The following is a 25,926-nucleotide window of genomic DNA, read 5'->3' as shown; positions in this document are numbered from 1 at the left end:
AATGGTGACACATCCTGTGGACTGGTGTGCACTATCACGATGACCAGTTGCTACAGCAACTTGGCAACAGGCGCCAATATCAAAAAGAACAACTCACAGCATCACTTGGCAGCATCACTTGCAGCACTTGTGGCAAAACCTGCCTCTTAAGGATGGCCATCAACAAAGGTGCACCAAGAGAAGATACCCCACCTAAATGGATTGTTTGCTGCATGTCCATCATTTTTCATAGATGAAAAGATGCCAACCGAGGATTGGCTAACAGGAAATAGAGAGTTGGGATAAATGGGTCATATTCAGGTTGGCAAACTGTAATTAGTGGGCTGCTACAGGGATCAGTGCTGAGGCCTCAACAATTTACAATCTAAATGACTTGGATGAAAGGACTGAGTGGATTGTAGCCAAATTTGCTGACTGTTCAAAGATGGATGAGAAAGCCAGTTGTGAACAGGACAGGAGTCTGCAAAGGGATATAGATATAAATGAGTAGGCAAAAATTTGGAAGATGGAGTATAATGTGGGAAAATGTGAGGTTATTCTCTTTGGTGGGAAGAATAGAAAAGCAGATCATTATTTAAATGGAGAGAGACTACACAATGCTGCGGTAGAGAAAGGATCTGAGTGTCCTTGTCAGTGAATCACAAAAAGTTAGCATGCAGGTACAGCAAGTAATTAGGAAGGAAAATGGAATGTTGGCCTTTATTGCAAGGCAAATGGAATATAAAAGTAGGGAAGTCTTGCTACAACAGTACAGGGTGTAGGTGAGACCGCACCTAGAGTACTACGTACAGTTTTGGTCTCCTTATTTAAAGAGGGATATTCTTGCTTTGGAAGCAGTGCAGAGAAGGTTCGCTAGGTTGATTCCAGGAGTGAAGAGGTTGTCTTATGAGGAAAGGTTGAGCAGGTTGGGTCTATACTCATTGGAGTTTAGAAGAATGAGAGGTGATCTTATTGAAACATGTAATAGATTTTGAGGAGGCTCGACAGGGTAGATGCTGAGAGGATGTTTTCTTTCATGGAGGAATCTAAAATTAGAGGACACAGGTTCACAAAAAGGGGTATCCCGTTTAAGACAGATGAGGAGGAATTTCTTCTCTGAGGGTTGTTAACCTTTGGAATTCTCTACCCCAGAAAGCAGTGGAGGCTATGTCATTGAATATAGTCAAGGCTGAGTCAGACAGATGTTTGATCTACAAGGGAGTCGAGGGTTATGGGGGTCAGGCAGAAAAGTGGAGTTGAGGCCATGATCAGATCAGCCATGATCTTATTGAATGGCAGAGCAGGCTGGAGGGGCCGAATGGCCTACTGCTGCTCCTATTTCTATGTTTATAATATCTATTATTGACCTGGACTTGGCTATACAGGGCATAATTTCAAAGTTTGCAAATGACACAAAACTCAGCAATGTAGTAAACAGTGAGGAGGATAGTAACAGACTTCAGGAGCACATAGACTGGTGAAATTAACACAGAAAATTGTGTAATGATGTATTCTCCGCCAGGACCACTTGGCTTCAGACCTCATTACAGCCTTGGTCTAAACATGGACATAACAGCTGAATTCCAAAGGTGAGGTGAGAGTGTCTGCCATAGACATCAAGGCAGCATTTGACCAAATCTGGCATCAAGGAACCCTAGTAAAATTGGAGTCTGTGGGAATTAGGGGGAAAACTCTCCACAGGCTGTAGTCATACCTAGCACAAGGGAAGATGGTTGTGGTTGTTGGAGGCTAATCATCTCAGCCCCAGGACCTCCTCAGCTGCAAGAATTCCTCAGAGCAGTGTCCTCAGCCTAAGCCTCTTCAGTTGTTTCATCAATGATCTTCCCTCCATCATTAGATCAGAATTGGGGATTTCTGCTAATGATTGCACAGCATTCAGTTCCATTTGCAACTCCTCACATAATGAAGCAGTCTGTACCCACATGTAGCAAGACATAAAGAATATTCAGGCTTGGGCAGATAAGTGACAAGTAACTGTCGTGCCACACAAGTGCCAGACAATGACCATCTCCAACAACAGAAAGTCTTGCCACTCCCATTTACGTTCAGTGACATTACCATTTCTGAATCCCCAACCATCATTGATCAGAAATTTAATTGACTAGTCCCTTAAATATTGTGGCTTCAGGAGCAGGTCAAAGACTGGGTATTTTGAGGCAAGTACCTCATCTCCACCACCATCTACAAGGCACAAGTCATGAGTGTTGAGGAATATTCTCCATTTGTCTGGATGAGTGTAGCTCCAAAGACATCATGAACCTCAACCACAATCCATTTGATTGGCACCCCATCCACCACCTTAAACATTCAATCCCTCCACCACTGGTGTCTACCATCTATAAGATGTACTGCAGCAACTTGCCAAGGCTTCTTTGACAGCACCTTCCAAACCTGTGACTTCTACCACTTAGATGAACAAGGGCAGCAGACACGTGGGAACACCGCCAACACCTGCAAGTTCACACACCATCCTGACTTGGAAATATATCTCAGTTCCTGTATCTTCACTGAGTCAAAATCCTGGAACCCACTACCTAATAGCACTGTGTGTGTACCTACACCACATGGACTGCAGCAGTTCAATAAGGTGGCTCACTACCATCTTCTCACAGGCAATTAGCAGTGGACAATATTTGCTGGCCTTGCCACATCCCATGAACGAATGATATTAAAAAAAAATTGGTAGGAAGAATGGGGAGAGGCAATATAAACTAAATGGTACTATTTTAAAAGGGGTGTAAGAACAGAGAGACCTGGGAGTTTATGTACATAAATCTTTGAAGGTGGCACAAGTTGAGAAGGCTGTTTAAAAAAAAAAAAAATGGGATCCTTGGCTTTATAAACAGGAATAGAGTACATTAGCAAGGATGTTATGCTAAGCCTTTTTAAACCATTGGTTAGGCCCCAGCTGGAGTATCGTGTCCAGTTCTGGGAACCACACTTTAAGAAGTATGTCAAGATTTCAGAGAGAGTGCAGAGGAGATTTACTTGTATGGTACCAGGGAGTGGCTCTTCCGTTATGTGGAGAAACTAAGTTTGTTTTCCTCAGAGCAGTGAAAGTTAAGTGGAGGTTTAATAGAGGTGTTCAAAATCATGAGGGGTTTTGATGGGAGTAAATAAGGAGAAACTGTTTCCAGAGATGGAAGAACAAAGATTTAAGGTAATTGGCAAAAGAACCAGAGGTGAGATGAAATTTTTTTTTTACACGGCAAGTTGTCATGATTTAGAGTGCACTGTCTGAAAGGGTGGTGGAAGCAGATTCAATAACTTTCTGAAGGAAATTTGATGAATACTTGATGGGGTAAAGTTTCATGGCCATGAGGGAAGAGTAGGGGATTCGGACCAATTGGATAGCTCTTTCAAACAGCTGGCACAGGCACAATAGGCTAAATGGTCTCCTTTCATGTAGTATCATTCTGTGATACTATGTGGTGAGCTACCCAATCTCAACCAGAGTGTCTGGCTTTGGGTTTCAATTCCTGATGACTAATTATTTACCATTTTTGACACTCCACTTCTTGATTAAATTGATAATTACCATTTTGTGTGTTGTTACTAGAGAAATGTCCAGAGCTCCAGATACTTTTCTAACACTAAAGAGTGACAGATGTCTAGCTGATCTCTGTTTATTGTTTCAGATTGAACAGAGATATTTTAAAAACTCTGTTCATTGTCAGCATCTGCCTTTTTGGCTTTGTATCTTTCAAAGAGACATGAACCCTGTAGTGTTTGTTTTCTTTAGCTTTTCTTACCAATATTAACATGAGAATGTAAACAGAAGGCCTCTGCAAAGGGATTGTGCAGTCCACCCCGCAGCCAGCGAATGTGACTGAATATGGCAGCTTGTAGTCTTGTACCTTGGCAGTGCAGGGAAAACCACCACTAGAGGTAGTACTTCCTGCCAGGTCACTTGTATTAAACCCTTATGGTGATGATACCACTCTCGAAGCTGTAAGGTTAAGGGGAAGTCAAAAATTTCTTTGTGCATTGCAATATGTTGCTACTTGTTTCACTAGATTCAAATTCTAGGTACCCGCACTTCTTTTCACAAGTCTACATTTTGCTTTTCTTATCCAGTCTCCCCTTCACTGCTTATTTAAGTGAAGTTTACGATGGAGCATAAACTTCTGGATACCATTCCTCTATGTGTGCAATAAAACCATGTTGTAGATAATCTATGGATTAGTCCATATCTAATTAACAGTCACTAATTCTTTTGAATGCATTTGAATTCTTGTATCTGCAGCTTATATTAATTCAGATTGTGTATGTGTGTCACTAAATATGTACCAGGATCTGGCCTATCACCATGTATAAATCAAGGGATTGTACCTTTATTGATTTTCTGATGAATGTTTACATGAGGTGAGCGGCTGAACATTCACTGCACTATCTGACTAAAAGATTGGCTTGCCACTATTAGTGCTCTATTATGATTGGTCAGCACTAATGGCTGTTTCACAGGATGACATTTTTAAAAAGTCCAAGAGAAAGCAGCAACTGAAAACTTCAGTTGTGTTTGAAGTCAGTTTCTTATTCATGATGGCACAAGAACAGAGGAACAAGAAAAGGCTGTTGAACCTATTAACTGGCGTTGTTATCCAATTCTTGTTTCAGTACCTAATCTGGCCATTTTACATCTTTTTTCTGACCCAAACTCATACTTGCCTGCTGCCTATTGAACCACTTCCAGTTCTCTTTACAGTAGTTCAACTGAGTCAGGTGGCAGGCTGTTCTGGAGGGTGACAACTAAAAGCATGGCATCTAAAAGAAAGACAACTTGAGTAGAATTGGGATGCCTCATAGAAGCATTAGGGCAAAGCCATTTAGTACAAGCAAACTTGTTTACCAAAGACATGAGTACTCACTGAGACCACTTATACAACACAGTTTTGACTATGGGCTGGATTTTACCGACCCCCGACGTCGGGTTTCGTGGAGGGGGGGTGGCTGGAAAATTCCTCCAGGAGAGGGCCGCCACGCACCCAGACGCTGGGAGGGCCTGGCCCAATATTCCCGACGGTGGCGAGGCCTTGCGGTGGCCCTCCTGCTGCTCGGCGATGGGACCCCATTTTGAATATTTAAGTAAATTTAAATGATTAATTGAATTAAGCTCACGTCACCTCCTGATGTCCTGATGCGATCTTCAGCCCGGTGGCTGGCACTCCCGTGCCTTCGGATCCCGTCTGGGGATACGAGGCACAACACTGGTGGGGGGGGTGGGGGGGTAAGTTTATCAGTGCAGAGGGGGGGAATACAGGGTCAAATTAACGTCACTGGTGCAGGGGATGATGGGAAGGGTAGTAATTGAAAGTTTGTGCAGTTTTGGGGGGAAGGTCAGATGATAAAGTTGTGTTTTGAGGGTAGAAAGGGCAAATAATTAATTTAATTGTTATGAGGGGGGTGGGAGAGGGGCAAAAGAGATGTATTTATCTTTAAATATTTAAATTATCCAGTTGGGCTGACAGGCAGCTGATGCCATTGCCGGGGACAGACAGTTTGCCCCCTCCATGTGATCGGGGGGAGGGGAGGCCCGCGCGCCAGGGATGCAAATGAGCTGCCGCATGAAAGATTGTGGCAGCTCTACGGCATGCGGCCCACACAGGCGGGTCGCTGTTTTTCTCAAGATTATAAAATCCAGCCCTATATTTTCCGATAGGTATTATTTTCAGACATTTATTTTAAACAGAACAATGCTGGCATTAAAATAGGAGCAATTTGAAACTAGAGGCTTTTGTATCAATGCAAGTCCAACTCCATTTATGTGCAAGTGCCTGCAGATATGCAGAGCCAAAGCTCCATATATCCCTCGCCAATATGGAGCTGGCAGAACAATTCAGGCCTGGCAACACTGCATTGCTTTCAGCAATGTACCTGACAACAGATCAAACAGCTTTAAAAACGCTGACAGCTCGCAAAACATGATGTACAATAATTAGTTACAAAGAACGTGCAGTGGGATATGAAGTTACTTACCATGACTAAAATTGCAACTATTAAAAACTAAATATGGATGCTTTTCATCGTTTTTTGTTCCAAACTCAGATCAACACAAAATTCAACATTTAGCCTTTGTATTTGGTAAATGCTAGATTACAGAAGAAGGGTTTATTTGTTTAAAGTTTCAAAGAAAAAAAGCCATTCAAATCTTCAAATATGGCAGGATGTGACACCTCAAATAGCAGATTAGAATAGCTTTAATTTGGAAGCTTTTCTTCAAATCACAAAAACTGAAGAGGTGATATTGGAGCCCATCAAGATGGGTTTTGAATGGGTAGCATCGCAGATCAATGCAACTTCAAATAATCCAATCATTCATTTAAAAAAAAAAAAATCTATTTTCCCCCTGTAGAATCCATTACATCAGTTAATCTTTTACCTCTCCCAATTGAAGGGTTTTCAAAATTTCTTCTTCTGAAGAAAGCTTTTGGAAAAATAGCTGGTTGCATTACTGAAAAGTTATACATTGAATTGAAAATATGCAATGTCATTTAATTAAGATAGCACCATCAGTGGTTTAAAATAAATGTTTGGCAATATATTTGTGTTACTTTGTACACTGGTAATTCTTGTTGAGAAAATATGACTGCACCTCATACACGTGACATAAAATGACATCCCTCTATAATTTGACACTTAAAGCTTTTATTTTACACTGATATACATCATAGATTAAATTGCATGTTGCATTGCACAGGTGCAACACAACCTCTTGTTGATTGTGTGCTGGTACTTCTGTTTTTGGTTGAGTAATTGTGTTTTCTAATGTTAAAAAAAACACTACTTTGACTTCCAGATAGAGTGTAGAAAGTTCAATTCTAGTTTTGGTATCTGCAGAGTTAAATGCTTAAGTGAAAATACGGTTCACGTGGTTTTCATTACTAAATGCAGCGCTGAACAAATTAAATACTACAACAATGAAGGGCCCAATAATCTATTCACACTGGATCTATCTTGACCATACCCACCGAAGTTTCCAGCCACCATTCAGCGGGACCCAGGACCGATAACTGTGCTCTATAAAGTATTGTGTGCTGTCTCTTCTACACATGCAATGAAACATGCATGTGCAGGTGAGATGATGTGAATTGTATTGTGGAATGACTTAGAATGAGACCAGCTGTGATGCAACACCTTGAGCGCTGAAATTTCCTTCTGGGGCAGGTGTGCTGAATTGGTTCAATGTGGGATTTATGCATGCCGCTTTCACGCTGCCATGAACCCAACCCATTTTCCTGAGTCAGGTCTCATTGTGGATGCAGGGAAGTTTTCTCAGGATCACTGTCATACAGTAGGGAATGTGCCACTGCCAGCAATGAAAACTACTTGTGATGCCAGAAAGGAAAGGGGGAACCATAAAAAAAAGAGCAGAAGTGCAACAAAGGTTTTATTAAAATTTCTAAGGGTCTGAACGAGCTGCTGTGACTGTTGGTGCAGCTGTGGGGGCAGAAGAGAAGGAGAGGTGGGTACTTTGATGTCCTCCCAGTATGGCCAGCAGCAAGATTCCTATAGCCCCTTGCATCCCACCTCTCTGGATTGTGCAGGTACCACCACCACTTTTCTGGCAGTATCTGGGATCAGTGGCACAGCAGCAGGAAGGCATGGAAACTGTGGATTCACAGAGTCTGTGCCCTGAAGTAATTTAAGGGTTGATTGGCCAAATTCCTGCTGGGAGGGGGAGGAGAGGTGTTCCAAGGGCAGAGGTTTGGCAGTAGGCTGTATAGCCTCATGTTCCTTCAGTATAGCATATAAAAATGCAACGCTAAGCGTGTACAAATACCACTCTGCCTAACGGCTCACAGCAATCATTGTGGTGATGTATGTACTAAAACCTTACGATAGAAAAGTACTATTTTCATCATTTCAGTTGTGAAATCCATTGCATTAGTTATATTTCAAAATCAATGATTCTATGTTTTTTTGATTACAGGTATTGTATATGTACATGTGATCTATGTTTGTTTTCATTTTCCTCAGGATGATATTGAAATGGCAAAATATATCTCACGGTTGTTCACAGCAAGACACAAATTTTATAAACAGAATAAAATCTGCACAGAGTGAGTATCTGAACATACACCAAAACTGCCAACAGATTATTTCCCTGACCACAGAATTACTTTGAATTAGACTGTCCTGTAGGAAAGATGGCAGAATCAAAAGTGGGAAACTCTATAAAGATTTGTAAGATTTGGCTCTCAGATCTTTCTTTGTAAAGGATGTTTCAACTTTGCTCTATTTTTAATACTTTTAGCCCACTTGACTGTAAACACTGTTAGGTGGTTCTATTGTCCTTCAAGGTTTCATTACTTCACAAAAATTTGAGTTACGCTCATGTTGAGATTTAAAGAAGTTCTGGAACAAAGTACTGGCTTTGTTCTTAGGTGAGGGAGCCTATTAGGAAGATCTCTTGCAGCTTCATGGACATTTTTAAATAAGCAGAAGTTAATTGAAGAGCTACTAAGGGAAGAATTTGTTCTTTGTTATAAAATCCTGTTTTTATATTAGAGAAATTCTTCCCCTTGTCAGCAGTTTGGGACTGTGCAATGATGTATGAGCATATAGTGTTTTCCTAATGAATTTTAGACTACAAACTTATTGTTAATCTATTCATATTATTTATAAGATTAAATGCGGAATGCATGATGGTACGAATTGTTACGACTGAGGTGGGAGGAGTGCACTGTTTCTTCCAGTTCCACTTCTCCACGGGTCACGACATATATTTACATTTTTTCCCACTTACCGATACGGTCAATCATAGACTCTATTTTTATCCCAGAATAAAACACGTCAACCAGGTTTCTTTAATAAACAACAAAATTATTAGTTTTTTTATAAAACAAGTCTTAACCAGTAATGAAGTAAAGCATAAACACACATATTGAAATATTAAAGTTCTCTTTTTACCTTAGTCACTCACACACATATACCGGTTAACTGGGGAAAAAAAGGAATTTTTGTTTTTAGAGTTCTAAAACAGACAGAAAAAAAACACTTGGGCTGAATACTTGCTCATTCTTGAAGAAACTGCAGATGAGATATGTTGTGTTCCAAAACTGGCATACAGTCTGGCCTCTGAGTATACGTAGATGGGTCACTGGGATCTTTTAGAACAGTTCTTTTCAGGCGGCGTTGAGAATTAATTTAGCAGGCTTTTCTTCAAAGACAGGAGATGAGATGAGTTGACACAGTGGACTTCTCAGGGTCTTTTAGAGTGGTGCTGGAAAGCTGAACAGGGTTGTGGTCTTCTCTCCTCTCCTTCCTTGAGAATTCTCTTCTCTCCTTGGAAGTTCTATCCCTTTTTTTTATACAGTTCAACCTAACTCAAAACAATTCAAAAGTGAAACCGACATCAAGAGGTCAACCTTTTGACCTCCATCAATGTTGACCTGTCCCCTCTTTGTAAACAACTTCTCCAGGCGTCCAAAGTTCTCTGTGGTTTATTGAGCTGCAAGTCAAGTGGTTTCCCAGGAAGGCTTGTTTTCCTCACAAGACCTCTCGGTGCCCCTTTTAAAAAAAACATTCGTCGGGCCTGTTTTTCAAAGTCAAGTGGCCTTTACATGACCCCTTTTGAAAACCCCAAAGTTTAACAATTCTTCAATCTTTCAAAAATAAATCCTCAAAAAATATATTTAACAAAACTCAGAGGCACCTTCTTAACAATATATTCAATGTGTTGTTCATTGGGATTAATGGAGAATGTATTAGGCTATGGACGAGGCTATTGATAGTGACCAATCAGTCGAGTTCTATTTTTATTACATCATATTGCTAAACTTGTACTCTTACTTTGGGAATCACATTCTGTGATTTTGACTATTGTTTTTGTGAAAACCAGAGCCAGTGGCCTTGGCTAATAGAAATCTCTCTCTCCATTTATACTTAGTATAACTTTCTCAACTTTCATGCTCCCCACAGCCACCAGGATAAAACTTGACATCCTGTTTCAATTGCCTTTGCCAGCACTACTTAATATGCCCTATAATGTATGACCAAAGAAAGAGAGGGGGGACTGGATAAAAGTAATTGGATAATATCTAATATACTGTAAAGTATTTTAGATTTTCTGAGTTATTCAACTTTCCCATAATTGACTGCTGCATTCTGAGATACACCTGAATGAAGAGTTGAAAGCTAATTGAGGGATTCCCTGGGGCAGGGTTTTGGGTCGGGACCCTGACATCTGTGTCACATGGGCGTCAAGACCGCACTTTGGGCTGGTTTGTATACTCTCCCCAAAGGTGACTTTGAAGGCCTTAATCCCGGGGAAAGCCCGCTGCTGCCCAGTTAAGTGCCTGATTGGTATGTGATGTGGCAGGCCTTCCCGAAAAGAGGTGACGTGGGGCTCTCACCGGCTCATCAGCCGGTGGGTAAGACCTCCGTTGCCTCCATTAAACACTGCTCATTGTGTGGGAAATGGTCAGTTGGCAGTGATTTCCCCCAAATTGGCCAATTAGTGGCCAAAGGGCGAGCTTGTCATTCAATTAAGAATGGGTGGTGGGGTTTCAAAGCTGGAGAGCCAGTAGGAGGCCCTCCAGCTCACAAGGAGCAGCAGCCTGCAGTTCAGTTAAGAGAGAGAGACCGCCTCAAGATACACAAGAACACAAGAAATAGGAGCAGGAGTAGATCATATGGCCCATCGAGCTTGCTTCGCCATTCAATATGATCATGGCTGATCTTGGTCTTTAACTCCACTTTCCCCCCTGCCTGCCATATCCCATGATTCCCTGAGAGACCAAAAACTGTCTATCCCAGCCTTAAATATATTCAACGATGGAGCATCCACAACACTCTGGGGTAGAGAATTCCAAGCATTCAGAACCCTTTGAGAGAAATAATTTCTCCTCATCTCAGTCCTTATCCTGAGACTGTGCCCCTGTGTTATAGATTCCCCGAACAGCAGAAACAATTTCAGTGTATACCCTACCCAGCCCCTTCAGAATCTTGTATGTTTCAATGAGATCAGCTCTCATTCTTCTAAACTCCAGAGAATATAGGCCTAGTTTACTCAGCCTGTCATCATAGGACAACTCCTTCATCCCAGAGACCAATTTAGTGAATTTTGCTGTACCGCCTCCAATGCAAGTATATCCTCTCTTAAACATGGAGACCAAAACTGCACAGAGTATTCTAGATGTGGTCTTACCAAAACCCTGTACAGTTGTAGCAAGACTTCTTTATTCCTGCACTCCAATCCCCTTGCAATAAAGGCCAACATGCCTTTTTCCTTCCTACTCGTTTGCTGTACCTGCCTGCTAACTTTCTACGTTCCTTGTACAAGCACACCCAAGTCTCTTTGAACATCAACACTTGCAAGTTTCACACCTTCTTAAAAAAAAATTCTGTTTTTCTATTTTTACGATCAAAGTGAATAACCTCACACTTCCATACATTATACTCCATCTGCCATCTTGTTGCCCACTCACTTAACCTGTCTATATCTCTTTGCAGCCTCTGTATGCTCCCCACAGTTTACCTTTCCACCTACCTTTGTATCATCAGCAAACTTAGATGAAGAGACAGAGAGTAATTAACTAAGTCATTTAGATTGTTAATAGCTGAGGACCCAGCATTGATCCTTGCAGCATTCCATTATTCACTGCCTGCCAACTTGAAAATGCTCTGTTTATGCCCACTCTTTGCTTCCTGTCCATTAACCAATCCTTTATCTGTGCTAATATGTTACCCCCAACTCCATGAGCCCTTATCTTGCGCATTAACCTTTTGTGTGGCACCTTATCGAATGCCTTTTGGAAATCCAGGTATACTACATCTACTAGGAAGGGAAATTGGGTGGTCAGTTTAGTGGGAATGAGGTCAAGGGACTAAGAGGTGGCTCTCAGACAAAATGTGCTTGGAGAGGCCATGGGAGGAGATGAGACAGAAACTAGAGAAAGACGAGGAGTTTCAGGGTTAGGGGAGCAGGGCCAAGGGAAAGAGGGGGAAACAGCTGAAAAGGTAGCCTCTATCTTGAAGGCAAACACTTCTATGAGTTCCTCATGCTTTTTGTTAAAAGTCATTGTGTTATCTATGAATCTAATTGTTTAAGACTATCACTTCCATTAAACAGATCATTTAGAAATCTATTCAGGCTGACTAACATGGATTTTATATTTGAGCCTGACTTCACAAGCCAGGTTCTGTGTGTTTGCATGTATCTGAACTGTACATCTCTTGATTCATTATTCCTGTATCCTTTTTATACTTCTATCTTAATTATTTTTGGTTGCTGAGAAAGAACCCACATAAGGGCACATTTAATCAGAAAGTTTTCTTGCTTTCAGTTCTGGTTCTAACACTCTATGTGATGATGAGAAGAAATTTCCCACTCTCTCTGCCTACATGTAAGCATTCCTTCCACATTCCTAACTTCCCCTTCATTTAACTGTTCCTTGTGTTCAGTCCTAACACCACTAATAGTGTAAAATAAAAACAGAAAATGCGAGAAATACTCAGCGTGTCTGGCAGCCTCAGTGGAGAGAGAAACAGAGTTAATGGTTCAGGTCTGTGAAAAGTTAGAAATCTAAAAGGATTTCAGCAAGAGGGAGGGGGAGGGTGGGAAGAAGAACCAAAGGGAAGGTCTGTGATGGGGTGGAGGGAAGGAGAGATTAAATGACTAAAGCTTTCATGAGGCAAAGGGAGTGGTAATGGGACAAGTAAAGAAACAAAAGCTGTATCTAGAGGAGGTGTGAATGACAGGATAGCAGCTGTCCAAGCACAAAGTAAAGGAATTAAGAAAGAAATGAGAGAAAAGACCAAAGCAGCAAAAAAGAGCACAAAAAACAAAATGAGGGCAGAGGTTATGATTCTCAAATTGTTGAACTCAGTGTTGAGTCCAGAAGGCTGTAAAATGCCTACTCGAAAGATGAGGTGCTGTTCCTTGAGCTTGCGTTAAGCGTCATGGAACACTGCAGGAGGACAAGGACAGAAAAGTCAGAGTGGGAGCAAGGTAAAGAATAAAAATGGCAACCGACTGGAAGCTCAGAGGCATGCTTGCGAACTGAACGGACGTTCTGCACAAAGCTGTCACCCAGTCTGCGTTTGTTCTCCCCAATGTAGAAGAGACTGCATCATATACAGTGTAATAAATTGAAAGAAGTACAAGTAAGTTGCTGTTTCACTTGGAAGGAATGTTTGGAACCTTGGACGGTGATAAGGGGGGAGCTAAAAGGGCAAGTGTTGCATCTTGTCTCTCCACGGATGCTACCAGACCAGCCGAGTATTTCCAGCATTTTCTCCTTTTATTTCAAGTTTCCAGCATCTGCAGTATTTTGCTTTTGTACCTCCTGATGGTATGTTTTTCCTGAGTTTTTTTCTTGGATTGATGTATTAAATAGGATATATTAGTAACTATAGTGGCTGAAAGCCAATAGAGAGCTAGATTCAAACCAAATGGAGCATTAAATCAGGCGGGGTGTAAATCTGGTTTCTGACGTGAACCTACTTGTTCTGATTGGGTAGTTTAGATTAAAATCGGGACGTCAGACTCTGGATTCAATCAGTTCCTCAGCACTTTAGAACACTAAAGCAAGGAGAAATTTACCTTGTCCAGTATAATATCGGCATAAATATTGAGAATTCAAGCTGTCCTTCTAGTACTAAACATCCCTGTGACTCTAGTTCTGCGCATTAGTTTTTTGCATTCTTGTTTTATCGATAAACGATAGTGGTTCAATGTCTTGGTTTTGGTACAAGGTTAGCAACAGTTACCCAATGGCACTTCCAGGGATGTTTGGGTCAAATAAAGATTCTTTTTTCAAAAAAGCAATCATTTATGTAAAATCCTTGAATAGAAACCTAATTCGTTTGGTGCTGCTTGCCAGAAAACCTGAGAAGACACATTATTGGGGCTGGATTTTCAATCCGGGGTTGGGAACTCGATGGCCAAGTCATTTCCGGAATGTAACTCTGCATCATGTCAGCACCAAAGCCACAACGCAGTTCTTAAAGGGAAAAGCCCTAAGTGGCTCAGAGGCAAGTTCAGCGCCCAATTAGTGGTGTCATGCGTGGCCTGAAGGTGGGAACTCGTGACAGAAGGCCATTTTAAAAGACAAACAGCAGCCATGACTGGGCTTGCCGTTGCCTTTGAAAATGGAGCAGCAGGGTGAGCAGAGGGCCAGCAGCGACCTTGACACTGCGTGTAGGGATCATCCACGGGTACTGCAAGGCCTCAGGTCCTTGTGGACCTTGTGGACATTTTGCAAATGTCAGAGACTGACTGCCTGGGTAGGCACTGTCCCCTATGGCGCTTGTGCTCTGTCATTTGCAGCTAGCTGACGATTGGGCAGTACACCTGATGTTATAGGTAGCACCTTCTTCCCTTGCAGCCCCTCACTCTGCTCCTCTGTCCTGCTTCTTACGAGCAGGATACATCTGCTAATGTTCCTCCTCGCTATTCTCTCCAATGTCAGAGTAGCCTGCTTCCATCTCAACAGCTTCACTTGCTGTTCATTGGTTTACAGGACCTTCCCTCTGATGCCCAAGTGATGCCAGCAGCCTCACGTCCCTCAAGAGTCTAAGCACTCACTCCTCACAAAGACAAGCCTCTCAGTACCAGCGACAGCAACTCTGTGCTACTGCATGAGCAACTGAGTTTAAATCAGTTTCATACAGCTTTTGCACCGCAGTCATGAGTACTCATCGCTCCCCGCTGTGTTCCTGACAGCAATGCCATGACATGTCCCAGACCCTCCATTTTCCCCATGCTTCTCAATTGAAAATTCCAAACTGTTGTCCCCCAGACTCCTAACAAGCTCTACAATGAGCTCAACAAGCAATTAATTAGAGGTGTGTGGGTTCCTGGCTCCCCCTTCCCACCCTCCCTTTGAAACTCACATTGCATCCCTGAGGCATTGAGAACTTCAGTGATGCCTTTCAAGTGCTCGATTTTCCAGGCCTGTCCACACCCGAACTTGCCCCCATGGACAATTGAAAATTCAGCCCCAGTGCTTTTAAAGCTGAATTATTTTATATTTAGAACATTTGCCATGACCTGTTAAAGCAATTTCCTTTTAATCTCGCAAGACGATTGTTCTTAAGCTACAGATCCTTTCCTTGTGGCAATGTGAAAATGGCTGTTTTGTCCATAGAGCGAAAGGGTTATTTTAGCACAGAAGGAGGCCATTCGGCCCATAGAGTCCATGCTGGCTCTCTGTAGAGCAATCCAATCATTCCCAATCACCCGCTCTATCCCCCTTAGCCCTGCAAGTTTTTTTTTTCCTTCAAGTTCCCATCCAATTTTCTTTTGAAATCGTTATTGTCTCCACTTCCACCACCCTCATTGGCAGTGAGTTCCACGTCATTACCACTCGCTGCATCAAAATGTTCCTCTTCACATCCTGCCTCATCTCTTGCCCAAAACCTTAAATATGTGACAATAATGCTTGTACCATCAACTAATGGGAATAACTTTTCTTTGTCTACCTCATCTAAACTTGCCATAATCTTATACACCTCTATCAAATCTACTCCCAAACCCCTTTGCTCCAAGGAAAACAACCCAGCCTCTCTAACCTAACCTTGCAGCAAAAAACCCTCATCCCTGGAACCATTCTTGTAAATCTCCTCTGCATGCTCTCAAGGACCCTCACATCCATCCTAAAGTATGGTAACCAGAACTGGATACAATATTCCAGTTGTGGCCTAACAGCTTTATACAGGTGCAGCATAACTTTCCTGCTTTTGTACTCATTACCTCTATTTATGAAGCCCAAGATCCCATATGTTTTGCTAACAGCTAAATGTAGTGGTGGATGTTTTGTTGGTGAAAAAAAATGTTCTGTTGTTCACCAATACAAGGGGTACTCTGCACGAGCTGGTTGAGAAAGGACATTGGAGCATGATCTCAAAAGATTAATATGTACTTTAGTACAAGGGAATGGTAGCATTGTGGTTTTGTTACTGGACTAGTACTCCAAAGGCCTTGTCTAATGATCTGGTGCTATGAGTTCAAACTGCACCAAGGCAACTGGGAAATTTGAATTCAGTTAATCAAATAAATCACGAATTTAAAAAAAGACTACATCAGTAATGGTGACCATGAACCTACCCTAATGTTGTAAAAACCCATCTGGTTCACTAATGTCCTTTTAGAGAAGGAAATCTGCCATTCTTATCCGGTTTGGCCTATATGAGATTCCAGACCCTCTGAAATAGCCACTAGGTTGTGCAGTTAGGGATGAGCAATAAATGCCAGTGATGCCTACATACTCTGAGTGATTTAAAAAAAAAAAATGTTTTAATTGTTCCATGTCAAAGATATCTTTTGCAAGAACTTACACTCATATTTTCAAAGAAAAAAATCTAGAATCTGTTGTATTTGGACACAAGGACATATTTGTGAAGAATTGCCTTCTTTTCTGGAGATTTGCAATCTATGAAGCATGTGCTTGTATGTTAACAGTGCAGTAAGCTCCTCAAACAGGATTATTCAAGTTACATTCTTGAACTGCTAACATTTTACTGCATTTTCTCGCAGACAAACAGAGTCATGTTCCCCGACGCCAATCAGGAGGCAACCCACATGGAGCAGATCATCTTTGGTATGCTTACTGTCACCAGTGCTATATGTGGCATTGGATAGCAATAATGAATAAAAACAGTCACTTATTTATGTTAACAACTTTGCAATAATCTTCTAAGTTACATTCTATGTTATAAAGTGTTTCCTGTTAATAATCCTGTACATAATTCTCATTTTTATGCATCCGGTGTCTAGATGCAGTCAAGTTATATTGATTTGGTTTTTTTTCGTTTTCTTTGCACATAAAGACTTGTAAAACATTCATTAATGCTTTTCGTTTACTATTGTTACGACCTCAGTGAGAATGTTAACGTTAAAAATACGAGCTATGAAACCCCCAGACCAATTTAAAGAATTACACGACAAGATTTCACGTTCGGATACTTTTTTTTTATAGCAACCAAACTAAAAGAAATCCCCATCAACTAAACAGTACTTTGTAAGTAGCTGATACCCCCAAATTACAAAAAGTTTTTTTTTTACTTACTAAAATACATAAAGGCCTAGATATTGGATCACCCCACACCTGTTTAACAGGTGTAAAACTGGCACCAATGGGTCACATAAGTGGCGGGGGGCATGTATGTGCCCATTGATGCCCACTACAATGGTAAAGGCAGCTGCATTGGAGTCCAAGGCCTAAAAAAGATTTTGGGACCTTTAAACATACAATTAGGGGGCCTCATATCTGCTTTCAGCCCCTCTTTGCAAAATTCATTTGTGATTGGCCCCAGCATGCACCGTGCAAGCTGCGATGAATCTTCTCAGGTACCTCGCAGCCAAACCAAGGCTGTCTCTGGAAAAGTTCTTTATTTCTCACTTAACTCCCGCTCCTCCCAGCTCCATATTAAATTCATGAGCCTGTGCTTACTTCCCTCCCAACTCCTGCCTCCTCTTCTCTCCCTCCCTCCCACCCCCCCATGACCAACCCCACCTCCAAACACTGAGCTGGCCACTCTTGGTGCCTTCCCAAACTAGTGAGCTGCGCCTTGGACTGTGACTGGTCCCTGCAGCCCGCCATTAATAAATAAACGAGGTCGGTGGACCAGTTTCCCATGGTCCTGCCACTGGCTTCAATTGGCATGAGCAGTGTGTATACAGCACTGGGATTGCACCCTGATTTGGGAGCTCCTGGTTTGTTTGACTCAGTGAATTGCTGCCTTTGCCATATGAGCTATCAAAGCAGCTCGACAAAGACTTTTTTACAAAATGAATTCTTACATCTTCTGCCCTTGGGTCACAATTGTCTACAGATTATTTGCAAAAATCAATTCAGATTTTAAAAAATTCTATCTATGTTTAATGACTGAATTTCATTTAAAGTTGCATCTTTGGATTTTAGCAGCTGTCCTTATTATAACCAGAGAACAAAGGCGCCATTCAATTTTCAAACAAGTATTTGTGTTAATTCATAATCCTAGTCAGCTCTGAGTATTTGGCATTAAAAGCACAACAGTTCAGCACCTGTCCAAAAAATTTTGTCTTCAGGCTGTGGTGACTCTGACAAGGCCATATTTATCATCCATCACCAAATGATCTGAGACAGTGATGGGCTGCTTTCTTCTGCTGCTATGGTGCTTCTGTGATAATATTAAGCAGCAAATTTCAGGATTTAGTTCCAGCTCTGTATAAATGTTAAATGTTGTATTGTTGTTTATATATACATTAAGGATAGGTGTATTTAAGAAACTATTATTGGATCACTACTGTAAATTAAAGCAGTTGAACACATCTGCTTGTGAACACTTACACACGGAACTGCTTTTACAGGTGCAATTCACCTTGATATAATTATAACTGCAGTTACATCAAAATACGCCATTTGATTGGCCAGTTAATTTCATAAACATCTTGCATTTGACAATGTATTTTTCATTTTAAGAGCAATACCTATCTTAAACGAATCTAAAGCCAGAATTTTCTTGGGGCTTACCCACTCCACTGTTGTAACTTTGATGGAAGTTTGGCATAAACCCCATTTAAACCTCTAAGTGGGGTTCGCACCTAAATTATGGCAATGAGGCGAAAGATGTTCTGAGGAAATTCACCCTCTAACAATTCAAATCAATTTGTTTACTTACAATGAATATTCCTGGAATCGGAATAAATAACATACAAATTTCTCAATTTCTGATCAGTTCCATGCCTGCTGTTCCAGCAGAGGATTTGTTTTATGTGTCCAAAGAATAAAGAAACCTGGGCTAATAATTTGTTGAACCACAACAATCCTGTAAGCCAAAGGTCAAACATTAATGTCATCAAGGCAAGGGTAAGAGAGGGGTGGGCCAGTGGATCACCTCCAATATTGTGATAATACAATGGATTTAATCTTCAAAAGAGGTGTTAAATACTTTGTTTTCAAAGTCGCTACTGAAAGAGATATTACAGTATGAAGTTAATAGCTGTGCTTCTGTACTTAAATATAAGTACTGCTGCTTCTTATATTGATATAATTCTTATTGCTTTATTTTAGCCAAGGCAACAGCCATTTATAATGCCACCAATGCATGTCCAGTATGGCGAGCATTATACCGAAACAAACACCTCACAAGGTATTCCTCTTATTTTGTTTCTGCATATCTAGTGGTGGCATTTCTCCTCAAAAAATGCATATGTGGATGTCAGGTCATGACCCAAATAAGGTTCGTTATGGTACCCTCTGCAATTGAATGACTTATCAGCACTCTCTCCCAAAATACTCACAAGAATGGTCACCATTTGTGTGAGGCACTGTACTATGTTAATAATACAATGTTAACTCCAATAAATTCAGAAGGTAGAAGGAGAAAAGGTGGAAGAGGGAGAAGCAAATCAGAACTGGATTCAATTAGGTTAATGAGAAAAACTGGTCTCTTTGTTCATTATGCCAGTGACAGCTGTTAAGTCATATTTGAGTTGAGTATATTTTTAGTTGTACTCCGTTCTGTTTTATCTGAGTTCTAAATGCATACTAGTGATTTAATGGGATTATGCAATGAATATATTGAGCAAACACATTTGGCATAATGTATCATGGGACTATATTTCCTTCATGCCATCATTAAAGGGCAGAGTCTTTCCATAAGTCATTTGCAGCAGAAATTAGAATGTTTTATTGTGGCATGTGGGTTGTGCATATAAACTTCACCATTTCTTTTTAGATTGAGATATCATCTCTGTAACCTTTGAACTAATGAAGCTTTAAATTATTCTCTTTTAATCATCATTTTAATTCTCCATTGTTTTCTACAGATAGTATTTATCATGGCAATGAGGAAGGGTTCTACTGCAGATCTCAGTCTAGCTTGGACAGATGTCCAATGGAATATAATTACATGAATGGAACTGTGCCAAATGGCAGTGTGTATAGTGCTTCCAGCATGAATTCATTAAATCATTCACAAAACTTCATCCAGGCATCTCCAGTGTCCTCTAATCTCAGCATCCCTGGAAGTGACATCATGCGTGCAGATTACATCCCCAGTCACAGGCACAGCGCTATCATTGTGCCCTCATATAGGCCTACACCTGACTATGAGACTGTAATGAGGCAAATGAAGCGAGGCGTCATTCATATGGATTGTCAAAGCCAGTCATTGAGAAACCTTAATATTGGAAACACTCATGCATACAACCAGCCGGAACCTATGGTTTACAGTCAGCCAGAGATTAGGGAACGATCCCAATATCCCTCTCGTTATGGGTCAAAGCACAGTTACAACAAACCCGTAGCCACTTCTGCCCAACAAAACACCAGCCATCCTGCACCTACCCGGACAGCAAATAGTGCAATCTCACACACAGTAAGCACCCCAGAACTTGCCAATATGCAATTACAGGGTACTCAAAATTACAGTACTACCCATATGTTGAGAAACCATTTTTGTAGACCACCCCCTCCGTACCCACGTCCTCGGCCTGCCACCAGTACACCAGACCTTGCCAGTCACCGCCACAAGTACGTTAGTGGCAGCAGCCCTGATTTAGTCAGTCGGAGAGTCCAGCTTTTTGTGAAGACATTCCAAGAAGACAGTTCACCTGTGGTTCACCAGTCCTTGCAGGAGGTCAGTGAGCCCCTCACAACAGCTAAACATCATGCAGCTGTTAACAAACGTCATAGCCTAGAGGTAATCAGCAGCATGGTACGTGGTATGGAGGCCATGGCACTTAAAACCTTAAGTGCTTCAGTCCCCCAGCGCAGGAATACCATGCGTGATCAACGACGCCAGGAGGACCAAGTCCAAGAGGTTCAACAGCAACCTTCGTATCATCACAAGAAGACACTTTCAGATGCCACAATGCTAATTCACAGCAGTGAAAGTGAAGATGAAGAAGAGACCCCTGACTATGATGTTCAAATACCAACATTTAGTGACAATATGGACTATAGAGCCCAGCTGCAGGCAGCATTGGCAAAAATACCAAACAAACCCCCTCCTGAATACCCAGGAAACAAAAAGAGTATAAGCAATGGAGCCTTAAGACAAGAGCAAGCTAAAATATCAGATTTTATTCTCAGGGCTAAACTGCCAGGTCCTGAACTAGATACCTTCTCACGCAATGAACAAATGACACTTAATGGGTCCTCACTTGGGCCGTCCATTTCTGAACCTGATCTCACCAGTGTGAAAGAGCGTGTCAAAAAGGAGCCAGTCAAAGAAAGACCTGTATCTGAACTCTTTTCTGCTGAAGACAGCATTGTGGAAAGGGAAATCATGTTAAGGGTAATTCTCGCTTACTTTTTAGTATCTCTGATATATATTCATACAACTGGAAAAATGTTTAAAAGCTGGTTTAGACAGTTGATGGAATATAAACTTTACATTTAATTTACAAAGGGTTAAAGATGCTGTGACTCATCCATATTACATAGCCAAAGCAGTAAAAGATTTTAAAAATCTCTTGATATGTGGAGAGATATTTGACTAAAATCTCTACTTACAGAAATAATTCATGTGTTAGGTTTCAGCAGAAAAACATAGAACAGTTATGCCTTAAAAGTTGGCCATCTATTTGTTTCAAACATTAGAATCAAATCCACTTCTACTTGTTCAAGAATGGTTGTGTTTTTGAGTTTAAACACAAGCTGTTTTAAAATCTATTTGTGTTGTCTCCATATTTTAAATCCATAGTCATTTCAATACTCCCATAAATTATTTAGTTCCAATCCAGATAAAGCAAACCACTGTCTGAATCAGCAAACTATATTGTTCCTGTTCATGTATTTATTTCCTGAGAAAGTGAAACTTATCACTTAATTTGCTGAAGTTTAACACTTTATAAACTGAACAGAATTTTACAGAATTGTGTATTCAAAAGAATGCTATTTGAAATGATCAGCTGGGTTCAATACCTTTGTTTAGAAGATTGTTAAAAGGTATTATGGCCGATGTGGGTGGTTTGCACTGTTCAACTTCCCACATGACCGCAGCAAGTGTTATTAGGGTTTAACCCCTTGGTGTTTTATTTTTCAAATAAACGGACAGTGGCAGGTTTTCTTGTACTTGTTAAAAAACAGAAAACGAATTGTTCATTGATCAATATGCCTTATCCCAAAATTGTTCCAACTGCATCCACTTACACATTCTCTTGCACGCGCACACACAAGAGACAGATAGTGAAGGGAAAAAAGGGAAGGTGACTTTGAGTTGGGGGTTGGGGAGGGGAAGGTCACAATAAACCTGTTGAACTCTCTTGGAAATCAAATTCTCAATGGGTGCAGGCCTGAGATGATTGTAGATTTCTCTCTTGATCAAAGCTTTAGTTGAAGACAGTGGGACACCTCTGGTTCACTGCTGGCTAATGTAGATGTAGGATTTTACAGCAGGGCACGTGCCTTCTGGCTTGCTGGAACACAAGCTGTTAGATGTTGCTTCTCTCTTTCTGGCTTTAGGCTGTCTTTTTTTTTTAAGGTAAAGCTGTGTTACTTTTCACCTCCTGGTAGGAGACATTCTCATCTCTTCCCCGTGGTGATTGCACAGTTGCCCAGGACCTGGCTACTTCTCACCTTCTTTGTTTCAGAAGAAGACATTCAATGTTGGAATGTTTTTAGGATGGGGTGCAGTTGACATCTCTTAGCTTTGAAGATTTGTCCTTTGTCTTTGTCAGACACTTTGAATACACAAAGGCCAATCCTTTTTTCTTTGGTGGCCATTTTGGACCATTGGTCATTTTTTAAAATAAAGGTTCATTTTTAAAAGACAGTCAGTTTTTCATAACTCTTCAAAGCTAATCCATAATTTGTATCATCGCATTTCTGGTGTGCATGACACCTCCCCCAAAAGGAAAAAAAAAAGAAATTCCTTGGATTTCATTTTTAAGCTGTTTGTTTGTTGGGTTTAGAAAGAAGGAAAACAAAGAAGCAGTAAGAAAGTTCAGGGTCACACCACGGAATACATTTATTTCATTCACTCCTCAGGCCTTCCAGTTTGTTGTTTTCACCATACTTCCTTTGGATGAGGTACCATTTTTTTAAAAAAAGCATTTCTTTTGATTACGTGTTGTCAAATGGGGTTGTAGTTTTTCTTGTGCCAGTTTGTACTACATTAGGAATGTTAATCTCCAGGACCATGTGATTGTTGGTGAAGCTTGTAGTATGCAGATTTCTGTTAGTGCTTGTGGCAAGGTTCTCTGTCTGTACAAGCTTTAAACCTTTAACTACTGCTTTCACAATACATGGTGTTAACCATTCAGGTTCTGGCACATTGATAATTCTTATTTCTAGGGTGATAGTGAGTGATACATTGTTTTTAGCCCCTGTGAGGCATCTGGGATTTCTTCCTGCCACTTGCACTTGCAGAGTTCTGACTATAAATTATTGGGTTTGATTAGTTTTGGATTTGGAACCTGATCATTTGATTCTTCAGTGGGTAAATCCACACTGACCCTCACTTTTAGTTTTCTTGTGATTTTCACAAGTATGATACACTTTAGGGTACGTTACATTTCCTTTTCCTTTTACTTCAGAGACAGGTGTTTCCCTAATCTGCCCCATTTCCTCTGACACTACTGCTCGCAGGTGGTTGTCCAGCATCCGCTGCACTCCCCTGTGGCACTTCAACTAGATGAGGCATTTCCCTCACCCTTGGCTTTCCTCTTTGGGAATTTTCCTTGTCCCTATGTAAATTTTTTTTTTAAAAAAGGTTTCAACTAACAGATCTCTGGTGCTTTTCCTTCAACTTTTGTGGCTTTTATCTTAGCTTCTTTACATCTTTTTGGCTCCATCTGGGCCCTTTTAAATTCTTCTGGCTCTGTCGCCCCCTGTGGGACTTTTGGGACTTCCCCCAGCCCTCTGCAGCTGTACAGAGTTTTGTTTTCTCTGTTCAGATTCTTCAGTCTCTGTGGACAGTTCTAGACCCTGTGGGTACAATACTGTGGTTCCTGCCAGGTCATTGCCCAGCAATAGCTCTACCCCCTCCTGCATGGGTAAGCTCAGAATGATTCTGACTGTCACTACCCCAGTGACCAATCCTGTAGGTAAATTTTAATTAAGGGAATCTTCAAGCATTTGCCAGTAAGCCCTTTTACTAATACCATGATATTTGTTCTGATTTCCGGTGATATTTCTGTCAGTTTTGCTGCCAATAGGGTTTGAACACAACTGGTATCCCCGACAATGGTTATCTCCTTGTCTGCTGCCTTGGACGCAAAAAAGGAGTAATTTTTCCTTTGTGTAAAAATAATTCTGCTATGTGCTGTGCTCTTGAGTTATATTAGAACACAGGCGTACCACTTTCAAAGCCACGGACACGGGCTTGACTGCAGTGCCTCCTGCTGTTTTTTTTTTTTGGCATACCAACAACTTGCCTGGACATGCCCAGATTTGCCACACTGGAAATATGTCAGGCAACCCCTACTGGTTTATCACCTGGGTTCCTTTTAAAAGTTGGAGACTGACCAAGTTTTGCTTCCTCTGCATCCCTGCTTTCTCTCCCTCGTTCGTAAGAGTTACAAGACCTAAATTTATTCAGAGTTGGGGATTTGTATATGTATTCATAACCTTTGGCCATTTTAGCTGCTGCCCTTACTCTTGTGTTTCTTTGTTCTTCGATGTGGGTTCTTATATAACTTGGGATGCTATTTTTAAATTCTTTCAGCAACACCACTTCTCTCAAATTTTCATATGAGAGTTCTAGCTTGAGAGATCGTATCCAGTGATCAAAAGCCATATGTTTAATTCTTTCGAATCAATGTAAGTCTGTGTGGGTCTTTTCCGGGTATATTAGAATTTCTGTCTATATGCATCTGATACCAGCTGATATGCATTTAGAATTGCAGTTTTAGTTTGTCAACAATTGGAAAAACTTACTTCTGATAACAGGAAACTTCAGGAGCCTTAGCCATGAACTTTGCTTGTAAGAGGAGAGTCCAAAATTCTTTCAGCCATTTTAGCCTGGTAACTATTTTTGCAAATGAGATAAAATATGACTCAACTTCCTCCTCATTAAATTTTGGCACTAGTCCTGTGTCTCAGTACATCAAAGTTTTGCTCTGAATTGGGATAAGGTTTGAGTGGCTGGCAGCATGCTCACCTTGTAGCCTTTCTAGCTCAAACTTTCTGGCTGTGTCCTCTCCTTCTGAAACTGCATCTTTTCCTTTTTCATCTGTAACTGGATTCCAGCTAGAATTATTTTTTCAAACTCTGATTCTAGGCTTTCTTCTAGTTTGGGGATAAATTTAAAATGGTTAGCTAGACTTTTCACCAGTTCAGTTTTCTTTGCTTTTTGTCTGAAAGTGATTCCCACCTTTGTAGCTAAGCTTTTTAAATCTTCAACACTAATTTGTTATAACTTATCATGGGATATCTCTCCCTGCTGTGAAAACTCCTTAGCATTAAATGTGGCTGTCTCTTTTATTTCTAGCATCGTAGAGAAAAAAATAGAAGAATACAAGAAGACCTTTTTGTTTATTTTCCCACAATTTTAGAGGTCACTTTGCCTCCCGTTTTCCAAATCTCTCATTTATCTGGCTGTTCAGATCCTGAATTCGAGCCCCCAATTTGTTACAACCACTTGGTGCGATGTGGGTGGTTCCCACTGTTCAACTCCCCACTTCACCTAGCAAGTGTTTTCTTATTAGGGTTTAACCCTTTGGTGTTTTATTTTTCAAATAAACAGACAGCAACAGGTTTTCTTGCAGATTTTAAAATAAACAGAAGTCAATTGTTTACTGATCGATATGTCTTGTCTCAAAATGGTCACAACTGCATCCACTCACGCATTTGTTCGTGCGCGCGCACACACACACAAAAGAAGAAATAGGTAGAGAGGGAAAAAAAAGGAAGATGACTTTGAGTGGGTGGGGGGAGGTCAAGATAAACCTGTTGAATTCTCTAGGAAATCAAATTCTGTAGGAGTGCAGGCCTGAGATGATTGTAGATTTCTCTCTTGATCGAAGGTTCAGTTGAAGACAGTGGGACACTT

General features: G+C 40.9%; 1 protein-coding gene across 3 annotated transcripts in view; it reads left to right on the top strand.

Moving 5' to 3' along the window:
* The window catches only part of LOC137376446 (tyrosine-protein phosphatase non-receptor type 14-like), a 268,323-nt gene that overhangs the window by 216,086 nt on the left and 26,311 nt on the right, over window positions 1-25,926 (top strand). For 2 of the 3 annotated variants that reach the window (XM_068045032.1, XM_068045034.1), the window contains 5 exons: window positions 7,978-8,060; window positions 12,288-12,347; window positions 16,481-16,544; window positions 18,999-19,077; window positions 19,757-21,228. In XM_068045032.1, the coding sequence (XP_067901133.1) occupies window positions 7,978-8,060; window positions 12,288-12,347; window positions 16,481-16,544; window positions 18,999-19,077; window positions 19,757-21,228 (1,758 nt within the window). The remainder of the gene's footprint in view (window positions 1-7,977; window positions 8,061-12,287; window positions 12,348-16,480; window positions 16,545-18,998; window positions 19,078-19,756; window positions 21,229-25,926) is intronic. The other variant, XM_068045035.1, reaches the window with a different exon arrangement.

Source organism: Heterodontus francisci, chromosome 13 (genome assembly GCF_036365525.1).
Source record: "Heterodontus francisci isolate sHetFra1 chromosome 13, sHetFra1.hap1, whole genome shotgun sequence".
NCBI classification, from domain to species: Eukaryota; Metazoa; Chordata; class Chondrichthyes; order Heterodontiformes; family Heterodontidae; genus Heterodontus; species Heterodontus francisci.
Note: the sequence above shows the minus strand (reverse complement) of the source record. Positions and strands in the feature narration are given on the sequence as shown.